Here is a 19,298-nt window from a genome sequence, read left to right as displayed (position 1 = left end):
GACAGCCCTGTATTGCTGTGATAACTTTGTTGCGTAAGTAGCTACCTGGTCTTGAGTGCTCATGAGCGCTCATTCCCATTATTAGATACTGGTTAGCCAGCCCCTGACCTGCCCAGGTGTCTGCTCAGGCGCCCAATATATATCAGCGTTGTAAGTACTTGTGCTCTTCATCTGACTGTGAAGGCCGTGGAAATGACGAAAGCAGCGGGAGGCGACATCCCGCCCCATGTTATGCAGATTCGGCAGCGACTCCTAGGTCGGCGCTACACACGCGGCTGCAGACCCGTGAGTACCGGCAGCATCACTGTGGCACCACGTCTGTTGTCCGTCCTACGGCAGAATCAAATATTGCGCCCCTGGGTGCTTACCGCGGAATCCGGCGAACCGGCGGATGACCCACTGACATCGTTAACATACGGCCTTCTCTCGAAAAGCCATTCCAAATCGGTTCTAGCTTTAATAATTGCTTCCACGGTCTTACACGGCGGCTTCCTCGCCCAAACATTACGATGATTCTGTCAGAGGGAGTCTATTACCCAGTTTACATCAGTCGATGAACCACAACCGTAAATTTACGATTCGAATCGTTCGCGAAAGTGACGATAGTTCGACACGTTTACATTAGCAAATCGCACAATTTATCGTGAATTTGCGATTAGCGCTTAGTGGAAATTAACATGGAAATTTGCGATCTTTTAGAGTTATTTTTGCATTTCTGGCGCAAGTGCGACGAAAACGGCGTATTGAACCAGCATCACCCACCATCACTGAACGCTCTTCTTGCGGCGTCCAATCGCGCATGTTTTGTAACTTCGAAAAAGCACCTTTACACAAGCGGGTTAAGACAAAAAACTAATTCACAGACAATAAGACATGAAACGCCGTCGATCGCAGCCCAAAAGCGCCCCGCTAGCCCGTCGCGCCAAGCCGAAACTCGTGACACAATTTGGCCGAGAGGCGCGATGGGAACATGCATAATTTAAGAAACGCACTTTTGTCTAAGAATGGTTTAGATTGAAAATGTAGCTTTATTGATGAATTATCTGACTTCAGCAAGCTTTTATCTCATTTTTGTATTGTTTTGTGATCTATTTCTGTCAGACTTAGGCAATTTTTGTCAAAACATGCATACAAACACCAGCGGTACACATCGGCATTTGTGGGTGATCGACGCGAATCGTAAATATCCCCTCCTACCATCGTAAGCTTACGATATGATGTGCGGCTGGCGCGGCGTCGCTGAAACCCGTTGACATGAGCAGAAACTGCGCCTTTCTTTCTAATCGTCGCAAAATCGTCCGTTTGGTTGACTCATGTAAACAGGGTATATGTTTCCTGTCTTAACCAATGTGGTGGCCAGCTTCATGTTCCAGCAAGCGGACCATTCCATTCATTTCTCTGATCTAGTCTGTATTTATCTGGTTTGTATAAATACGGCAGCACTACTCAGGTAAGATAATTGCCACATGTTGTACCATACCTCCTGCGATTCTGATGCGGCGTCCTGTTCCGCAGTGCTGACTATCTACCAAAAACGCTGCTGGAAATAAATGATTGAATGACAGCATCACAAAGAAAAGCTGGTTTCGCTTTAAGGTACGACGTAGGTGTCCCCCCAATCATATATCAGCTGGGGACAACACTCTACCTCTCCTTGTTCCCGCGCCGGCGCTTTAATATCTTGTCTGTTTGTTACAGCCTTATGTTAGTACATCTTGTTTTTGTTGCATCCATGCTTCAATGCTTTGTGTTTATGTTTGTTTTATCTTTATGTGGATGTTTTATATCAGTGTTCGTTGAATACACCTGTTAACGTTTTATGCTCATGTTTACTACATCCACACGTTATAGGCAAACGTAACAGGATACTTCCAAAACGATAAAGCCAACGTTACAGGAGCAGTTCATATCATGCACACGTTACATGAAAGATGTTCTGATCAGCGGCAGATTTTTACAAGCAGTGACAACAGCGTAGATTATTAACCTAGATAGCACCACCGTACCGCTCTGAGATGGCCTCGAAGAACGCGATAATTCTTATCTCCGCGTCAGGCAAGAGTGTTGGTCTGCGTCATCTGCTCTGTCAACAGTGTCAGCTGTTGTCAGCACCATCCTGCTGTCGCTTGCTGATCGGCACACCGTCCATGTAACGCTTGTGTGTGATATGATCTGTTCGGCGTATTGTGTGACGTTGGCCTACAACATGCCGATGTGGCAAAACACGCTGGGTGGAAGCATCTTGATATGCTTGAGATAAATTGATTGACGAATTTGGAGCGCAGGGAGCAGGCCGCGTGGAAGCAACGTAGATGTGCATCAACGGCGCTATAGATGTTAATGAAGTCCACGTGTTGTGTTTCGCTGTCCAATGCTAAATTTTGTATCATTTTTACAGCCTACTATTAAGTTAAAATGCGCTTCGACACTTAAAATATTCGGACACACGGCAGGGTTTTTTCAAAATCGCGCTTAGAGCGATTTCTGCACAGACTGTCAGTGATTTAAACTGCTGTGTTTCATCTCCTTCGTTTAGCAACTTTATTTGTGATCGCATGGTGCCACCTTGGCTACCATTTTTTTCCAAATTACGCGTGGTGTGTCATCAACTTAAAGAACCACCACTTTGTTCTATGCTGCGGGAATTCAAAGTTCAACGGGACAATAAACCAATACACCGCGACTCTACGGACGGCACTCAATGTTCCGGACTTCGCTCGTGTTCAGGAGTCTTGAGTCTCACTGAGGATCTGCACAGCTCGAAATATTGAGTACCGCTAATATATTCGTTGTTGAGTACTGCGTCACTGCCACGTCAATATATACCCATATATGTATACATATATATATGTATATATATATATATATATATATATATATATATATAAGTGGCCCCTTTTTGTGTGCTATGAAACTGGGTGCCATTCTCAATTCGTTTTTCAGCTTCAAACAGATGAAAAATCCGTGAATTTCTAGCCGAGACACGTTTGTTTCATGGAGGTCGGCTGCTAAAAATGGGCAGTGACCTCACAAGAGCTACCCAAAAGTAAGTGTGTGCCATGATCCAAGCGTTCATTTCTGAAAATTTTGGGATTGAGAAATGAAGATCTTCTTGAGACAAGCTGAATGATGTGTAACTCGTCAAAATCGGTCAAGCTGTTCTCAAGATCTCTGGGGCAGGATATACTCCTCCCCACAGGTGTCTCGGGTCGCAAGAAAATACCGTTAAACCCCGCTGGTGAGTGTTGGACTTAACATTGACCTGCACTGTGCATTTAGCTGTGCGTTTCATCTACTACTGTTGTTAGGACCTGACCGGTTGATCCGTGGTTTGCGCAAATGTGTAAAGCATGTGCTAGGATTCTCGTGCTAAAATGGTGAACGACCTCTTGGGGATATCAAGAAAATACAACTATCGGTACATTCTTGTTATGAACAGGTACAAAATGCAGAATAAAAGAGCCTAGGGCAAACATTTTCGAAAGGATAACAGTCTTAGCTTCGCAAAACTAATGCTGCCTACGTGGAAGATTTGCTTATGGACTTCTTTAAAACCGCATCATGTTTGCCGACGTACGCAAAAATGGCCCCGACCACCAAATCTTTGGATGGAAAAAGGGTTGTTATTTTTTTAATGGCATGACATTCGCTGCATCGAAGTGACCAGAAAAACAGCCAGCTCGTTAAAATCGTTTTGACTTCTTTCTTCACTGCCCCATACTCAACGCCAAAAAGTGTGGCGGCTCTCGACAACCAACTCGCGTAGCAATGTTTCCCCTCCCTCGGACATCTGGCTGGCGGCACTCCAGCCCTCCGACTGGGCCACGCGGTGTCCAGCTGACCTGGCCATTACAGCTGATGAAACCGTTAAACTAGAAGTGGCTTCTGTTTACTGTAACTGTGAATTGTACAAAATGTTTGCGCTGTGCCGCATTGTATGCGTGACTGGTTTTGAAATGGTCCCATTGTGGTAACGCCACGTCCCCTCTGGAACACTGGTGGAGTTTTAGAGCGCGCCGACTGCAAGTGTTCATGCGGCTTGAGTGCTAGAGCCTCATTTATGTAACACGGTCTGTTAAATGTCATATCTGCTTTGGCTGCCGGCAACTGCCGCATATGCTTAAAGGCAACAAAGATCGGCGAATCCAGGCTTCGCATCCGAAAGCAAACGTTACGTTGCACACATCCATCCCCACCGTCGCGCACACAAATGCTCTTTTTCCAGCAAGCGGTGTGAAGGCCCGTTCACACTTTGGGAGCAGCCTGTAAAGTGCGCAAGAGACTCTGCGGCCGCCAGCTGCTGCGTATTAGAGGTGTCACTTAGCAAAAACGTTCGTAAAAAAGGAGCTCGCAAAAAGGGCTCGAATGGATGCAAAAAGATCTCAAACATGGCATCTCTAGTCGCAAACAGCTGACGAATACACAATTTGCTGCGTGTTCTGCGGCCGTCACGTGTTTGGGACTAAGCCTAAGGTACCCCTTTTGAGCTGCTGTTACCCGCCCTGCGCGGGCACGCAGACTCAAATGTGGCGTCCCAAGTTCACAACAGCTGGCCACTGCAAAATCTGCAGTGCTTTCCGCAGGCAGTGCGCAAGTTGTGAAGTAATTCAATATCCGTGTGTTTAAGGAACTGACCTTTGAGGGTTGTGTCGTTGTGGTGGTTGATCATCTACATCTGGCCCCCTTTCAACACGTGCGTGTCGTGCAGCTTCTTGTGCATATAGCGGACTGTACTGTTGCCATGTCGGTCAAATAGGGGAGGCAAGCAGCATTTCGTCCATATTGAAATAATACAGGAAAAGCACGGCTCATCACGTGGCATACATGAACGTATTTCATCATTACAGAACACATCTCTTGAGAATTTTGCTACACGTGGCGGATACCCGCATCAAGTTGTGAACACCGGCTGCAAAAGCATAAATTTCTAGACAGCGCGACAGCCAGACCAAGCCGAAGCCTGTCAAGTTAAAAACGTCGTCACTCAAATAAGATTCGCTCGGCCCACGGTCTCGCTCTTAGCGGATCAACGGGGAAAATCATCTGCACAAGCGCCGACGTACAGATTTGGCATACCGTGCTACTTCGCATTAACACCCCCGCACAGCTGAGGACCAACTGCCCCGCGAATACGCATCCAGACGCCACGCCCACCGCACTTCCACTGAGGCCTGACAGTCTGGCAGTCGCCGGCCGTCTACCCACGCCTCACCACTTTCAGCCAGGTACCGCCCTTCTCCTTGAGCAGGCCGGGTGCGGCATCTATCTCCGGCACGGCGCCGCCCGACCTGGCTCCGGGGACGAAAGAGTAGCGCCGTAGGATCGCCACCAGCGCCAGCTTGGCCTGCAGCGGCGCGAACCGCATGCCGATGCAGTTGCGCGGCCCTTGGCCGAACGGCAGCCACGCGCACGCGTGCCGGTTTGCCTTGACCTCGGGCAAGAAGCGGTCGGGGTCGAACGCGTCCGGGTTCGGGTACAGGCCGGGGTCGCGTTGGACGCCGTAGGGGCTCACGTAGACCATGCAGTTCTGGGGCAGGATGATGTCCGTGCCAGGAAGGTGGTAAGACTTGGTGCAGCAGCGTGAGAGCTGCGGGTTCGGGTAGAGTCGCAGGGACTCGGACAGCACGTTGTCCAGGTACGGCATGCTGTTCACCATGTCGAAGGTGATGCGGTCCTCCTTAGACGTCAGCTTGCCATCGATCTCGGCCTGCAGGCGCTCCTGTTGGTGCGGATGAAAGGCCAACAGGCGTGCAGTCCAGGCGAGCGCATTGGACGTGGTGTCATAGCCGGCGAAGTAGAAGAGCAGACACTGGGCGATGATCTCGTCATCAGTCAGGCAGCGCCGTTGACCATCCTCCCGCCGCGTGTTGAGCAGCAACTGCAGGTAGTCGCTGCGCCGCTGCTCCGGATGCTCCAGCCGCTGGCGCATGGACTGCTTGGCCATGCTGATGAAATATTCCGTCCCCTCGTTGTTTGCGAAAATCCTGCCAAGGTTTAGATGTCTGCTGATAGATTCCGGTAATGCGAACGCTACAACGAGCAGCACCAATCGAGCCGCCGAGATGCGTTGGGTCAGCTTGGCCGCCTTCGCTGCGATGACAGAGTCGGGGTTTCCAATGGAGTCGGCGTTTAGTCCAAAAGCTACAGAGGCGATGTTGTCTATTGTATACCGCGCCATGGTCACCTTTATGTTGATTTCGCCTGTATCCTGCGATTCTTTGTACATTTGGTCCGCCAGCAATTCGGCCTGCTCCTCGCAAGGCTGGCACATCTGCCGTATCTTGCCAGTTGAAAAGGCGGGCGTGGAGATACTCCTCACATCTTTCCAGTCCTGACCAGAAAGATTGACCATCATCTTGGAAAATATTCCACACTTCGATAGGAAGGAGCCCGGCCGCCCGGTGGTGAAGTGATCAAAGTCCTTCACCAAAATAGCTTTGAGCAGATTCAAATCAGATACCGATATAGCGGGGCCAAACATGTCGAGCATCGGAGGTATCCCCCTGCCCGCTTTGTCTTCTCGTGCAGCTCCTTCACGCCTTCCGCGAACGGCACTCTGAAGAACTCAAAGCCTGCGCGGCCAAACGGAAATCGGTACGGAAGGTGGGCGACGCCGCGGTCTTTCCAATAGTTTTTGTGTCTAGACAGACAGAGGTAGGCGGCAGTCGACAGCAGCGCCGACAGGCACAGCGTCGTCGGGCTGAAGATAATCGAAGCCAGCCAGCGCAGCGCACTCAGCAAGAGCCCAAACATGACGTCCTACGTCGACACGGCACCCTGCCTTCGTAGCAAGGAACTCGTGCGCGGGCCGGCCGCCAGCGCTCCACCCCAAGCACTGACCTTGCCAATGCCCTTCGCACGCACGCCGTGCTGTGACTCGCAGTTCGCGACGCTTTCTTCCCCATGATGGGCGCACAGAGGACAGCACCGGTCCGCCGCGATAACACTGAAAACGATTTCGCTCGCTATATCTGTGGTATCGTCTCCGAGTCTTACTTATCAGTAACTGGTCTTAAACGCCATATACTCTGGTCGTGCTCTTCGTCTCTATTTCAGACCCCGCGTCATGCGGCAATATACAAGCGTTGTGCGTCATCGAACGTCAACGATATGAAAGGGAAGCCGTCATTAAAATACAGGGCGGCTACCGCACATGATAGTAGATCACATCCCCGTTTTCAACATATGTACACCACACACTATAGGCCCACGCGGTCGGGTTTCTTCAGAACTCGACCACAACGGGAAGTTGGGATGTTTGGCGGTTCGTGGTCTGGTGCCGCTACTGCCCTGGGGTTCGTCTGAGCGCAGGCAGCTCGCGGAGGTGGGCTGCTTTGCGCTGGTATTGTCCTGGCTGAGGTGGTGTTGTCCAAGCGAGATGGAGACGGGCTGAGGCTGCGCAGGTGTCGCCGGTTCCTCCGATATACGGCGCTGTTGGCCACTCTGATAGTGTACGACCTTGGTTCAGGCCGCTGGTTCACGACGGTCGCTGGTTCCCATCGGCCGCTCTGAGGGTGCTGTGCGTGGATGGGTTGTCCAGGACTGAGTGTTGACACCTCAGTCGCATGCCGGTCGTGGTACGCCTTTTGGGTTGTTTGGCGTTCCACCAGGCGTGGCAGGACGTCGGCCTGCTCTCTTCTCGGTCGGGTCTTCATGGGCAGATTTCCTCGGACTTTCCGACCTTGGAGGATTTCGGCTGGGCTTGGCAGGTGACTGTCGATGGGCGTCGTCCGCAGGGTGAGCAGCGCCATGAGCACGTCACTGCCGCTCTCTAGAGCCTTCTTCATGGTCTGCTTCAGCGTTTGGATGGTTCGCTCTATGAAGCCGTTGCTCTCTGGGTAGTGGGATGAGCTCGTGATGTGCTCGATGCTTCACTCCCTCGTGAAGCAGGCGAACGACTCACAGTCGTACTGTGGTCCGTTGTCATTCCTGATGGTGTCTGGGATGCTGTATTCCGCGAAAATTTCCTTCAGAGCGTTGATGACTGCTTTGCTGGTGCAGTGCTCCGGCAACCTCCCTGCGATCGGGGATTCCGAGAAGTAGTCTGCAACGGCCATGTATGTTTGGGAGTTCAGATGGAAGATGTCTGTGCCGATGATCTGTTGTAGGCGCGTTGGCAGCTCCATTTGCATCATCGGCTCCTTTTGCTGATTTTTCATGTGCTTTTGGAAGGCTTCGCGTTTTGCCGTCTCCCTCACGATGTCTCTGTTATTCTCTTGCTCCCAGCTTGCGCTTGTTATTCTCTTGCTCCTTGGTGCCCTTCATGCATTTTTTTTTTGCAGGATTTCTTCTCTCATCTCTTGGGGGATGACGACTCTTTCCCCCTTCAGGACGAGTCCATCTTCCACCGCCAGTTCGTCTCGGCACGACCAGTACGGTCGGAGGGACGGAGGCAGGCCTTTTCGAGATACAGGCCAGCCTGCGACGATGACGTCACGGAGTCCCGTTAGCGTTTTGTCGCGCGACGTTTCTTCCCTCAGTTTTGGAGCTTTCCGGCACCGAAGTGCACGGGATGGATCTGCAGGTCGAGCTCAATGTGGCTGTTTTCTGCCGGCGGGAGGCGCGACAGTCCATTTGCGAGCAGCATCTGCTTGCCAGGTTTGTAGGTGATCTGCAAGTTGTAGTTTTGCAGGCACATCAGCATCCTCTGAAGTCTTGGTGGCGCTGCTCGGAGGTTCTTCGGTTGGATCATCTCCAGTGGTTTTTGGTCGCTCTCGACGATGAGGTCGCGACCGAAGAGGTACGTGTGGAAGCGTTCCCACCCAAACACGACCGCCAGGAGCTCTCTTTCGATGTTCGCTTAGCGCTGCTCGGCTTCTGACAGCGACTTTGAGGCGAACGCGATGGGTTTCCCGTCTTGCACGAGGGCGGCTCCCAGGCCTTTCTACGAGGCGTCGACTTCCACTCGCGTCGGCTTCCTTGGATCGAAGTATGCCAGGGTTGTCTCCTTGCAGGTCCGGTTTTTTACCTTTTGGAGGGCTACTTCGTGGGCTGATGTCCAGCAGGACTCGGCTTCTTTCTTCAGAAGTCCTCGGGGTGGTTCTGTTGCATCTGACAGCTTTGGCATGAACGGCGACATGTGTGTGATGACGCCCCGGAACTCTTGAAGTTCCTTCTGGTTGGAGGGCGTTGCCATCCCTTTGATATCCATGACCTTGTCAAGATCGGGGTGCGCTCCGTCTCGGTCATATGTGATGCCGTAGAACTTGATGGACTGCTGCTTGATGGCGCACTTCCTGCTGTTGAACGTCAGTCCATGTTTCTTGGCGGCGGTGAATAGGTGGTGGAGGTTTGCATCGTGGCTGGCTCCTTTCTTGCCGAAGACGGCAACGTCGTCTGCGATGCCCATTGTTCCAGGGCATTCCTCCAGGATCTGGTCCATCTTGCGCTGGAGCACGTCCTGGGACGTGACCAGGCCGAACAGCACCGGCAGGTACCTGTACCTTCCGAACGGGGTGTTGAAGGTGGTGAGGAACGAGCTCTGCTCATACAACGTCACCGACCAGTAACCGTTCTTGGCGTCCAGTTTACTGAAGACGGTGGCGCCTGTCAGCTTGTGCGTCAGCTCCTCCAGCGTTGATGTCTTGTGGTGATACCTTTTGATGGCCTTGTTGAGGTTTTCCTTCGAGGCCTCTGTTGAGGCTCTTCTTTCTAACACTGTTTTCCTTTCATCCTCTCCGCCACAAAACCAGTAAAACCAATAAACACTCTCCTGAGGGCATCATTAACTGCCATTCAGAACAGAACAAAGCATTTGGTCTATATTTCCCACTTTTGATACGGGCAATGTTTGCATCATGTGATGCTTTGAACGCCTACAATCTGAATTTATATTTCAGGTGACCCAAAAGAAGAGCCAGGGCCCATCCTTCATCATATCCGTTGTGAGGTCACATGAACATGTAAGCACCATATTATTAAAATGCTCTATTACACCACACGCTCATAGGTCATGAGAACACAGTCGCATCACAAGGTAATGATAAGAGTGTTAATTATTTGGAGATAACTGCAACCAGTCCAAATGAAATTTAACTTAAGATGTCCCTTTGATCAGACGCCTCAGCCTAGTTCTAACCTACCTCGATTCGCTCACAACCCACCGATCTCCAGCCACGCTCAAACCAAGGCGATATACAAAAATACACAAATCGGGATCATAACGCGAACGCCAATTAGCCACCCATAGTTTCATCCTCGCCGACAGCGGGATGTCGATTGCCACCGTGGGGATGTCGATTGCCACCCTAGCCCCGGCACTCGCCTACGCCCGTCAGCAAGAACGGATAAAGTTCATAGGCAAGATGGAAAAGATACCTTGGAGCTTGGTCGTGAACTCCAGAACATTTGAGTCAAAATGGCCATGTTTGTATTTTTACATTTTCCTTTATCGTTTCACCATGCATTTTTGATGGTCTCCGGAGTCATTTTTTCAGATGAACAGGGGCACGTTTTAAAGGTGCTGATTGCGGCTTTACGTGGCTGAACTGAAATGAACTTCAGAGGAAATACTAAAACTGATCAAAATTTTAAATCCCGTCGCATAAAATCCGTTCAAGCAACGTTCTGTCCCAACTTTTATATGTCATTGGAGGATGTATCTATTTTCCATTCGTCACTGTTGCGTTTAAGTGCCACCCAAACCTCCACCCTAGGTTTTCCGGTTATTGCCCGTCATTTGTAAAAGATATTGACAAAAAAAACGCGTTGTTGTTTTCTACGAGTCTTTGAAATGTCTATTTGTTCTATGCCATTTCTGGGACACTACACTGGCTTTAGTAATGTGTTGTCAAAAGGATATGAATTGAGGGTGCCGATTCCGCGGCAAACTTTCGATTTAGCAGGACTGGAGGCGACCTGGAAAAATGCCGGCGCGTGTTGAGCGGGCGTGCATATTTGTGTCAAGTGCTGGATGGATGGGCGGGGGGGGGGGGGGTGTGATGGTTGCTTTATGCAGTGTGCACATTGGTCGAGCAACTACCAAAAGTTGTCCTGTCTACAGTGCCCTTTATTAACTTTTCTCAACCCTCGTGCTGAGGAATGTGCCTTATTTAGGTGAATAATTCACTTAAAGAATGCTTCCATGCCGCTTGTACACGATCAGGTCAGCCCTCCCCCCCCCCCCCCACCTCAAAGGTCATAGTGCACCATACACACGTGTGAATACGGATGGGACGAGTACTGAGCACGGGTGACGATTTGTATTATTTTGTAAGGACACTGCCCCGCCCCCCAATGTTGAGTTACCCCCCTTCCCAATGTTGGCCTGGCCTGCAATGTTTTTGGTTGGAATACCACAAAAAAACGTGGGTGAAAGATGATCATGACACAAAGACTATCTGATTTGATCTTCTGCGTAGTGGCGTCTCGTAACAGTCACAACAAAAATTCATGGTTGCTCTCATCACAAGATACAAATTATAATAGCTGAGCGAATAAATGATGCAAAAAGCATCACATACTGGCGCCATAAGACAGGCAATGGTTTGTGAGGTGAGATTAAAATAAAAAGCTTTGGGATATGGGGATGACCTAAGTCCTCCATCGCTCATCCCGTCCCCGAACCCCAAAACCAAAACGCGTGCCGCCTTCCCTGACGGCAAACGAGAGCACCATCGGCGACCTAAGGTGGCCTCTTAAGGGGCGCTTCCACATGCCGTTCAGAAGAGACGCAAGCGCCCAGTGCCTGTTCCCTGGATCCATCCTTGCATGATTTCTGTGCTCCTGAAATTGAAGACTTATAGATTGTACAACGATTAAGAACACATATCGCGTTCAATCAAAATGAAGGAGGCTTATTCCGGTGCGGCTTAATCGGGGTTAGATTGTAGGGCCTTCAGTTTGCCCCCCTCCTCGCGCAAATAATGTTCAAAAATCGATACCCTGGCACTGAGTACAGGTCAGCGCAGGGCTATGGGCCGTGTATATGGACGCCATTTCTTCAACTGACCTCAATATATTAGGTGTGTAGTTTCCTATGCAGTTGTGGAGGGCTTCCCTAATTTGGTTTCTAGCGTTGCCCCGAAGTTTTAGAAGAACATGGGGCAAGGAAATAATGTGTGAGTATGTTTCGTTGGTACATTTTGTGATTTGTCACTATGCAGTCCTCCTCAAACACATGTTTCAAAACTATGCCTGCCATATGTACAGCAATGTTTGTGTGTATGCAGTATGTGCTTTGATTTGAGTCACATTAAATAAAGGATGTAAAGTTTCATCACACACACACGGACGGACGCAAGCACGCACGCACGCACGCACGCACGCACGTACGCACGCACGCACGCACGCACGCACGCACGCACGCACACACACACACACGATGATATAGATTGTTAGCAGCGGTACACATTGTGATTCTGCTCGTTGTCACTGCTGCAGTATATGAACATTCACAGGGGAAAACTAATTGTTTGTCTTCATTGAAGGAATTTGACGTGATGAATATAGCGGTGGTGGTCATAGAGTGAAATATGTATTTCAATTAAATATAATTTATTTATATGGGCATTTACATGGGTAAAGAACTGGTGGTTCTCATTGCTGGGATTTGAGATAATAAAAATCGGCGGTGCCTGCCATGGAACGAAATGAATATTTAGCTATGAGAATGTATTTCAGCACCCTGAAGTGTCATTTTGGCAATCATTCATGCATTCCATTTTATATGTTTATGTTAAGATGACCCCGGGTGCGCCAATGATCATGGTTTCATTGAAATAACCTAATAGGTACTTATACTTATGTGCACTTGGTTATGATAATGACTTTCTATGAAGGGCGCTGTTGTCTTGGCATGGAAGGAGACAAAATTTCCTCATCTACCTAGGTTTTGCTCACTGTATTTGTCATGTTGCCAACTGTTAAGCCTGTAGCACACATTTATGGGACGGAGACTTGCATGCTTGGTAGCCAGTGTACATTGTACACGGTGTGATCTCAAACCCAAACATGGTGCAAGCTGTTTGCAGTTGCATATTTATTTGCAACCCAAGTTTGTATGTAATACGGTGCATCATGGGCAGGTGGAAGCCCAATCTGTCATCGGGTCTGCGTGATTTTGTGCATGTCATGTTATATTTTTGCAAGCGGTTATTCTGCCATCTTCAATGGCGTGCAATGCATTTATGGTTCGATCATTTGCTGGATGCAAGTCACAACATATAACAAACCTGCAATACCTTTATTATCGACGGCGAATTAAGGGACTTTGAGACGGTTGTATTTTCTCTTTTACATACAGTTTTTGTTCCTGAAGCAAACACAACACAGTCATCCAGTGAAATAAGCACACTGGCATGCGGAGCCATGATGAAACACATCTAGATATGACAGCAAAGTTACTATCATATATGACTTGACGCTCCAAATACTAGCTCATCACAATGTATTTTTAACTAAACGAACTATGCCAACACCTCATGCATCCAAGCACTTCAACGTTTCGAATCTGTCTCGCAAGGTTTGATATGCCATATATTTACTCAGCATAAATCCCACAGCTGTTATGCCACGAATTTCACATTTTGAGAACACGGAAAAGTTTCGTAAAAAAGCAAGTATAGCTCCCTTGCCAAAGTTGTTCCTACTATCCCCGTTGAGGAAACAGGCAGCCGTGCATCAAGCAAAACGCGTCAAACAGCCGCGCATCTCAAGCCTCGAGCCATCCCCCACGCCACCTGAACCCGAAGCAAAAGTGCTCACTAAATTACACTAGCGGCCGCGCAGCGAGGCGGCGCCACTTGCCGGCGGTTCTTGTTGTTGCACCATCTATCGACGCTCTTCGGGCGCCATCTACGGAGCACGCAGACTCAGCCATTGTACACGTACCAAACCCACTGTATTTGGAGTGAAGTGCGCAACACAAATTGTGCGTAACAACCTATACACAGGAGGAAAAGCTCAGGATGAAATTGAAATGAAAATTAAAAATTAAAATGCTGCATTTAAATGAAATAAAACTTGTTTACCGTCTCGAAATTAATGAGGCATACCTAAACGTTGACAGCTAAAAAATCTAGCGAGCATGCAGAACCAAGAACATAAGCCATGCTTGTTTGTCGCTCGCAAGTGATTGTGTGTGTCTGCAACGTGCTGCGCTTGGGTTTTAGTGATTTTTTACGGTAAGCCCCCCCCCCCCTCTCACTCCCACCCCACCCCCACCTTGTTTAATGTTGCTCACGTCCCTAGCGCCTTGCGTTTCGATTTATTTCGGTTGGTGTACCTCAACCATGTAAAGTGGCACTAAGAATTGTAGCCATTGGCATGCCCTAATGTATAATGCTTTTGATCATCGCCAAACATGTGCGCTAGCTCAGCGTGCGTAGCCTCCAGGCGATGAGAATGTCAGGGCCGTCGCCTTTGTTGGTTGGGGCCGTGGGCGATGTGCAGGACCGGTGGTTGAATGCCAGCGACAGCGCAATCATCTTCCCGGCATACGTTGATTAAGGAAGCCACGAATAGCGACTGCCGTGGTAATGGTGTCATCCAGCTCCTAGCAAAAATGCGAAGAGTGCACTAGAAACCAGCTTACTGTGTGCTGTACGTGTTTTATTATTAGCTGTCATCCACTCGTGTGCGTTTGTTTTCTAAGTTCGTCCGTCGCATCTCAGATGCTGTTACTTGGATCTCCTGGCTAGTTGGCCAGCTGCTGGTTGCGGTAGGGTGACTTGCGAATTGTGGCCAGCAGCGGCATCCACAATGCACTTGAACCTAATTGTTATGTGGCACTGCATGGATCATCGAGGTCTTCCGGTTCGTCCGTCCGTGTTTCGTGCAGCCCTTAGGAGTGGTGCCGTCGTATTCGGAGAAAAGGTGTCCGACTTGTTGCTCAATATGATGGTCAAATTGATAAAGATAGATCTATCTCTTTCCTGTGCCGGCGTGGCTTTGCCCAGACATGGGGATCTCCAGTGGAAAGCCGACACAACCGGTTGTGGCGATTTCATGTAGTGAATGGCGGAAACTCTAACGGCCATGCAAAGTTGTTCATAATTGCTTTTTGCAAGGCATGGCTAATATGTTAAGATATTCATGCTTGTGGTACATGACCAAAGGCAGTGATGTGTTTAGCATCTAGTGCTCGATTTGGATTCGATATTAACATGCATCTGAATTCTCGTTTGGAAAGAAGATGTGCTGAGGGAATGCCAATTATTCAGTCTTTTTAGCTTATGTAAAACATTTGTCTCCGAAGAAAGGACATTATGGTGGCAACATGCCAGTTATTCAGTGCTCAACAATATAAGTTAATCGCCGAAGTGCGTTGTTTCGTTGGCATTTGGTGCCTGACAAATGAGTCGTAACATTTATCAGTTACTTGCCCCTTTTTTACCTGAACTCAATTTATGAATGCCCTTAGTGAGTAGAAAGAGGGATGTTATGGTCCATAAATAACATAGAACAACGGTTTCAAAACGCTATTTATGTAAATGGCGCATCATGAACACTTCTTCAAAGATGATCAGGGTTCAGGATCCGAGTTCCGACCGTCTCTTTGAGAGGAAGGTTCTCATGCGACCGTGTTTTGGTGGCGGTTTGGAACGAAAAAGGACCCAGGATTAGTGATAAATGCTTATCCGTCCGGAAGGACGCCTTTGGTCCATATTGAATACTAGACTATATGCTTGTATATACATATGCGCATATATATGCATTTATATATATATATATATATATATATATATATATATAAATACCTGGGCGGATGGTAGTATGAAAATGAATGCATCTTTATAAGGTAAAGAAAAATGCGGACGTCCCTATGTGTTTTTTATACATGCCATCATTTCAGCAGTGAATTCGCTGTTTTTTAAAAGCACGTTTTGATATTGAAAACATATCAAGCTTTTTTTACATCCGCACACGTTACCAAAAATTGATTTTGGAAGATTGCGCATCACTGCTCCCGTTCAAGGGCTGAAGGGCCATTCCGCCTCGTCGCGGGATGCTTTCCAGCTATCAATCTGGCAACACGGGGCAGAATCCGTGGTTTATCCGGAGGCCATCAGAGGGATACATTATATCACCTTGTTTTCCTTCCTAACACGAGAGGCCTCCTGACCCGCCCAGTTGGCCCCGAACCAACATAAGAAACTTCACTAATGCAACAGCATCCCTGAACCCCGTTGGTAGTCCAATAATTGTCATATAGACTCCACTTTTCCAGGTTATTTCTGTGTTCTTTAGAAATATTGAGGACCTTTGGGCGTAGATTATAGATCGAAATTTGGTCCCAAATTTTTATTTATATGGCTAACCCATGTTAGTATCAAAATATTTCATATTCACTCAGAATTTATTACTGACAACATACGCAACATAGTTTTAAACATGTGCGCTTGCAAACATCAGCAACAACAGCACAGACGCCCGGCGTTGCAGTCTCCATAGGCCACCCGGCATCGGTCTCGCGGCTGACACTAAGCGGTGGCTAATGGGCGGATAAAAAAAGATGACGCATCCCGGGGAAGATGGCTGGTGTAGTAGGTAAATCAGCGAGCATGTTTAAGATGATACAAAAGTAAGTAAAACGCGACATAAATCTGAAAGGTGGGCAGTTAAAACTGCTGCCCTCCCGCCTTGAAAAGTGCGGGAGGAATGACCTCCTGCCCCCTGCCCGGTCCTACACCCATGCACCAAGGTCATGAACATTTTGGTCATTCAGGGTCTTGCGTTCTGTCACTCAGTACGCGGTACCGTGATAAGGGCTGTCCGAAACACAGGCCTTTAAGCCGAAAGGCTCCAATGACACGCACCGGTCAAAAGCGTGGGAAGGAACTTCCAAGAGTCAGTGTTCCCCACAACGAAGAGGTATATAACTAATGGACGTTACTCAAAACATCTGACATGTTTTTGTTATTGAAATCTCATATTAAGAGCGTCTTTGTCCTAAAATGGCGTTTATTTGTATAGCCTAGGGCGAAAAAATGAGTGTGCAATAATTTTGATATCGTGAGATCCGCGTGGGCTTTTGCTGTTTATGCAGTTTATACATTAGTGTTAGTAATTGTTTCACGGTGCGCCACTGCTGTGTTTAAGGCTACCATATGTTCACCTGGTGATGGGTATACCCTCCGTAAACGTACGTTTCCGAAGTATTCATAAAAAACCTGTCACGAACGCTGCGTTTCGTTTTGCCTTCATCTAAAATCCTCTGGCAGAGGTCACAAGAGGCTTTAGATACTACGTTCATCCGTGTGGATCTTCTTTTCAGACTATGGACAAGCGTGTAGCGAACCCCCGTCACTGCCCTAGAGACACGCTGGGGTTTCTTGCGTTGATCGATCTGGTAATGAACTGTATACAAGTATCACCAGTCCACATTACCCCAGGGCTCTGCGAATCATTCGATGGAACGGTGGCATTCACCTGTTGCAAAGCTTGTCATCTATAAAGAGGAGTTTCACATTCAGCAATCACCACATGACTACGGGTATTACAAATATATATATAAAACCAGGAGGTTTTTGGAAGTCCACAAGTCCAAAGCTTCTGTTCAAAAGTGTTCAGAGCGCTCTATTTTTTCGCGCTTAGCAACGCAAATTAATACCTTTTCGTTTCCAACACTAAAGAAGTCACTGAAAACTAAATTACCGACGTGGCACCAATGACTTTACGCGGAATTTCACCGCATAATTGGGCCTGTCATTGTCAGCCCAGGGCAGAGCACCCCCAACATGGGAGGTTAGACAATTATGTTATACGAAGCATTCCGATGCCACTGGCACCACCAGCGTGGGCACTAGGGACAGTGTACGCACCACCAGCGTGGGCACTAGGGACAGTGTACGCACCACAGGTACTTATGTGGTGACATATACAACACATATGTGATACATGATAGTATCTAGTTTGCATTGTTTCCAATGCTTGCTTGCAGCAAACGACGGAACTTATGACTGGCTGTGGCTTCGTTTATCTCCTAGTAGAGCACATCCTGGACGGAGTTTCCCGGTGGCAAGGTTCTGGCGTTCACATGGTCTGGTCAACGCTGTTTATGCTGCACAATTTTCAGGCGCATCGAGCAAATGGTGCGAGTCTGACTCCCATCCCCATGTTGCGGTAAAGCATGAAGACACGGCTTTTCCTCATTGGAATCCGTCGTCGAAGTTGGAACTGCCACCGCTATCCCCAACACATCAGTCAAACTTTCTGCATGACTTTTTGCAGTTTTTGCCTCCATGAGCCACAAACATCATCGTTATTTCCCCATGTCGGTGAAAGCAGGACACAAGCGTAAAAAATCAAAACAAAGTTAGCGTTTCGTGTGATTTAAATAGACCACTGGATTCCTGTCAAGAATGTGCAAACTCATCGCCAGGAGCACGCTTGAGGAACCTTGCTGTTAATGGTACTTCATGACTTACTCAGTTGCTGATGAGGTCGTCTGTCACTCATGTCTGTGTGTTTGTTATTTTTTTAGCCAAATGCACAGCACAGATGGCTCCACGAACTGCCCTGACTTTTTTTCAAATTTGCACATAACCATTCTGAAACCAGTGAGCGTCACAGCGCGTGCGAGAAGCGGTTGCCAGTTGGCAGTTAACAGGGAGGCGCAGGGGATGCCTGCATGAGCTTTCTTTGCCATATACTGGGTTTATTTTGCTCTGCACAGAATAGTGACGTCATTGGTACCAAGATTGCAATGCACCGCGGGACGTATATTTTTTCGTTCATGCATTTCCAGGCAACCAATGTTAACAACGTGAGCAATAGTACTCACGGCTTTTGTTTGGTTCATCATGTTTCACCACGTTTGCGGCACACAACCGCCTTACTAAAAAACGCGTTTCCGTAACCCTAGTTTAGCTTCTGCTTCAGGGGATTACTATGGCGCTTAGGTGGCGTCCGCTTCAGGCGTGGGTTCTTCCCTTGGTGTTGGTTGTGATGGTATCGACTTATCCATCCCTGCGTTGGACAAGCATTTCAGCCTGATCATGCTCACAGTGGTAAGTTTTGGGTGCTGGTGGCCGGATTGGGTCTGTTTTTTTTTATACAATCATTGTGTTAACACCCGCTCGGGTGGGTGGGGGTCAACTTGACCCCCCAAAGTTTTTTCCTGAATGGTTTTCGAGCGGCGCGGCGCAGCCGCGCAAAATCTGGCATAGTTGTAGATAACTGAATAGCCAATCGTCTGTCATAAGAAAATTTAGATGTACCTCGTATGGTCGCTGACCTATGGCATGTCAAAGTCAGACCATGGTTTCAGCGAAGGCAATTTCTAGGGAGTCATTCAATCTGATCCAACAACTGAGTGCTAGACGAAGCCATACATCTCTGATATGCTTTCTTAGCAA

At 48.4% G+C, this 19,298-nt stretch overlaps 1 protein-coding gene across 1 annotated transcript; it reads right to left on the bottom strand.

The window, feature by feature from the left end:
• Window positions 1-5,177: 5,177 nt before the first annotated feature.
• LOC119105462 (cytochrome P450 3A2-like) lies at window positions 5,178-5,944 on the bottom strand. Its single transcript, XM_037228927.1, has one exon. It carries the CDS (start codon window positions 5,942-5,944, stop codon window positions 5,198-5,200), a length of 747 nt encoding a protein of 248 aa, XP_037084822.1. The 3' UTR covers window positions 5,178-5,197.
• Between the last annotated feature and the right edge of the window lie 13,354 nt (window positions 5,945-19,298).

Source organism: Pollicipes pollicipes, unplaced genomic scaffold (genome assembly GCF_011947565.3).
Source record: "Pollicipes pollicipes isolate AB1234 unplaced genomic scaffold, Ppol_2.1 Scaffold_6138;HRSCAF=7277_pilon_pilon_pilon, whole genome shotgun sequence".
Classification (NCBI taxonomy): domain Eukaryota; kingdom Metazoa; phylum Arthropoda; class Thecostraca; order Pollicipedomorpha; family Pollicipedidae; genus Pollicipes; species Pollicipes pollicipes.
The sequence above is the reverse complement of the archived record's forward strand: the minus strand, read 5'-3'. Positions and strand labels throughout refer to the sequence as shown.

Bases quoted from the DNA above. Each gene is read 5' to 3' on its own strand.
- LOC119105462 (XM_037228927.1), bottom strand. From the start codon at position 5,944: ATGGCCAAGCAGTCCATGCGCCAGCGGCTGGAGCATCCGGAGCAGCGG.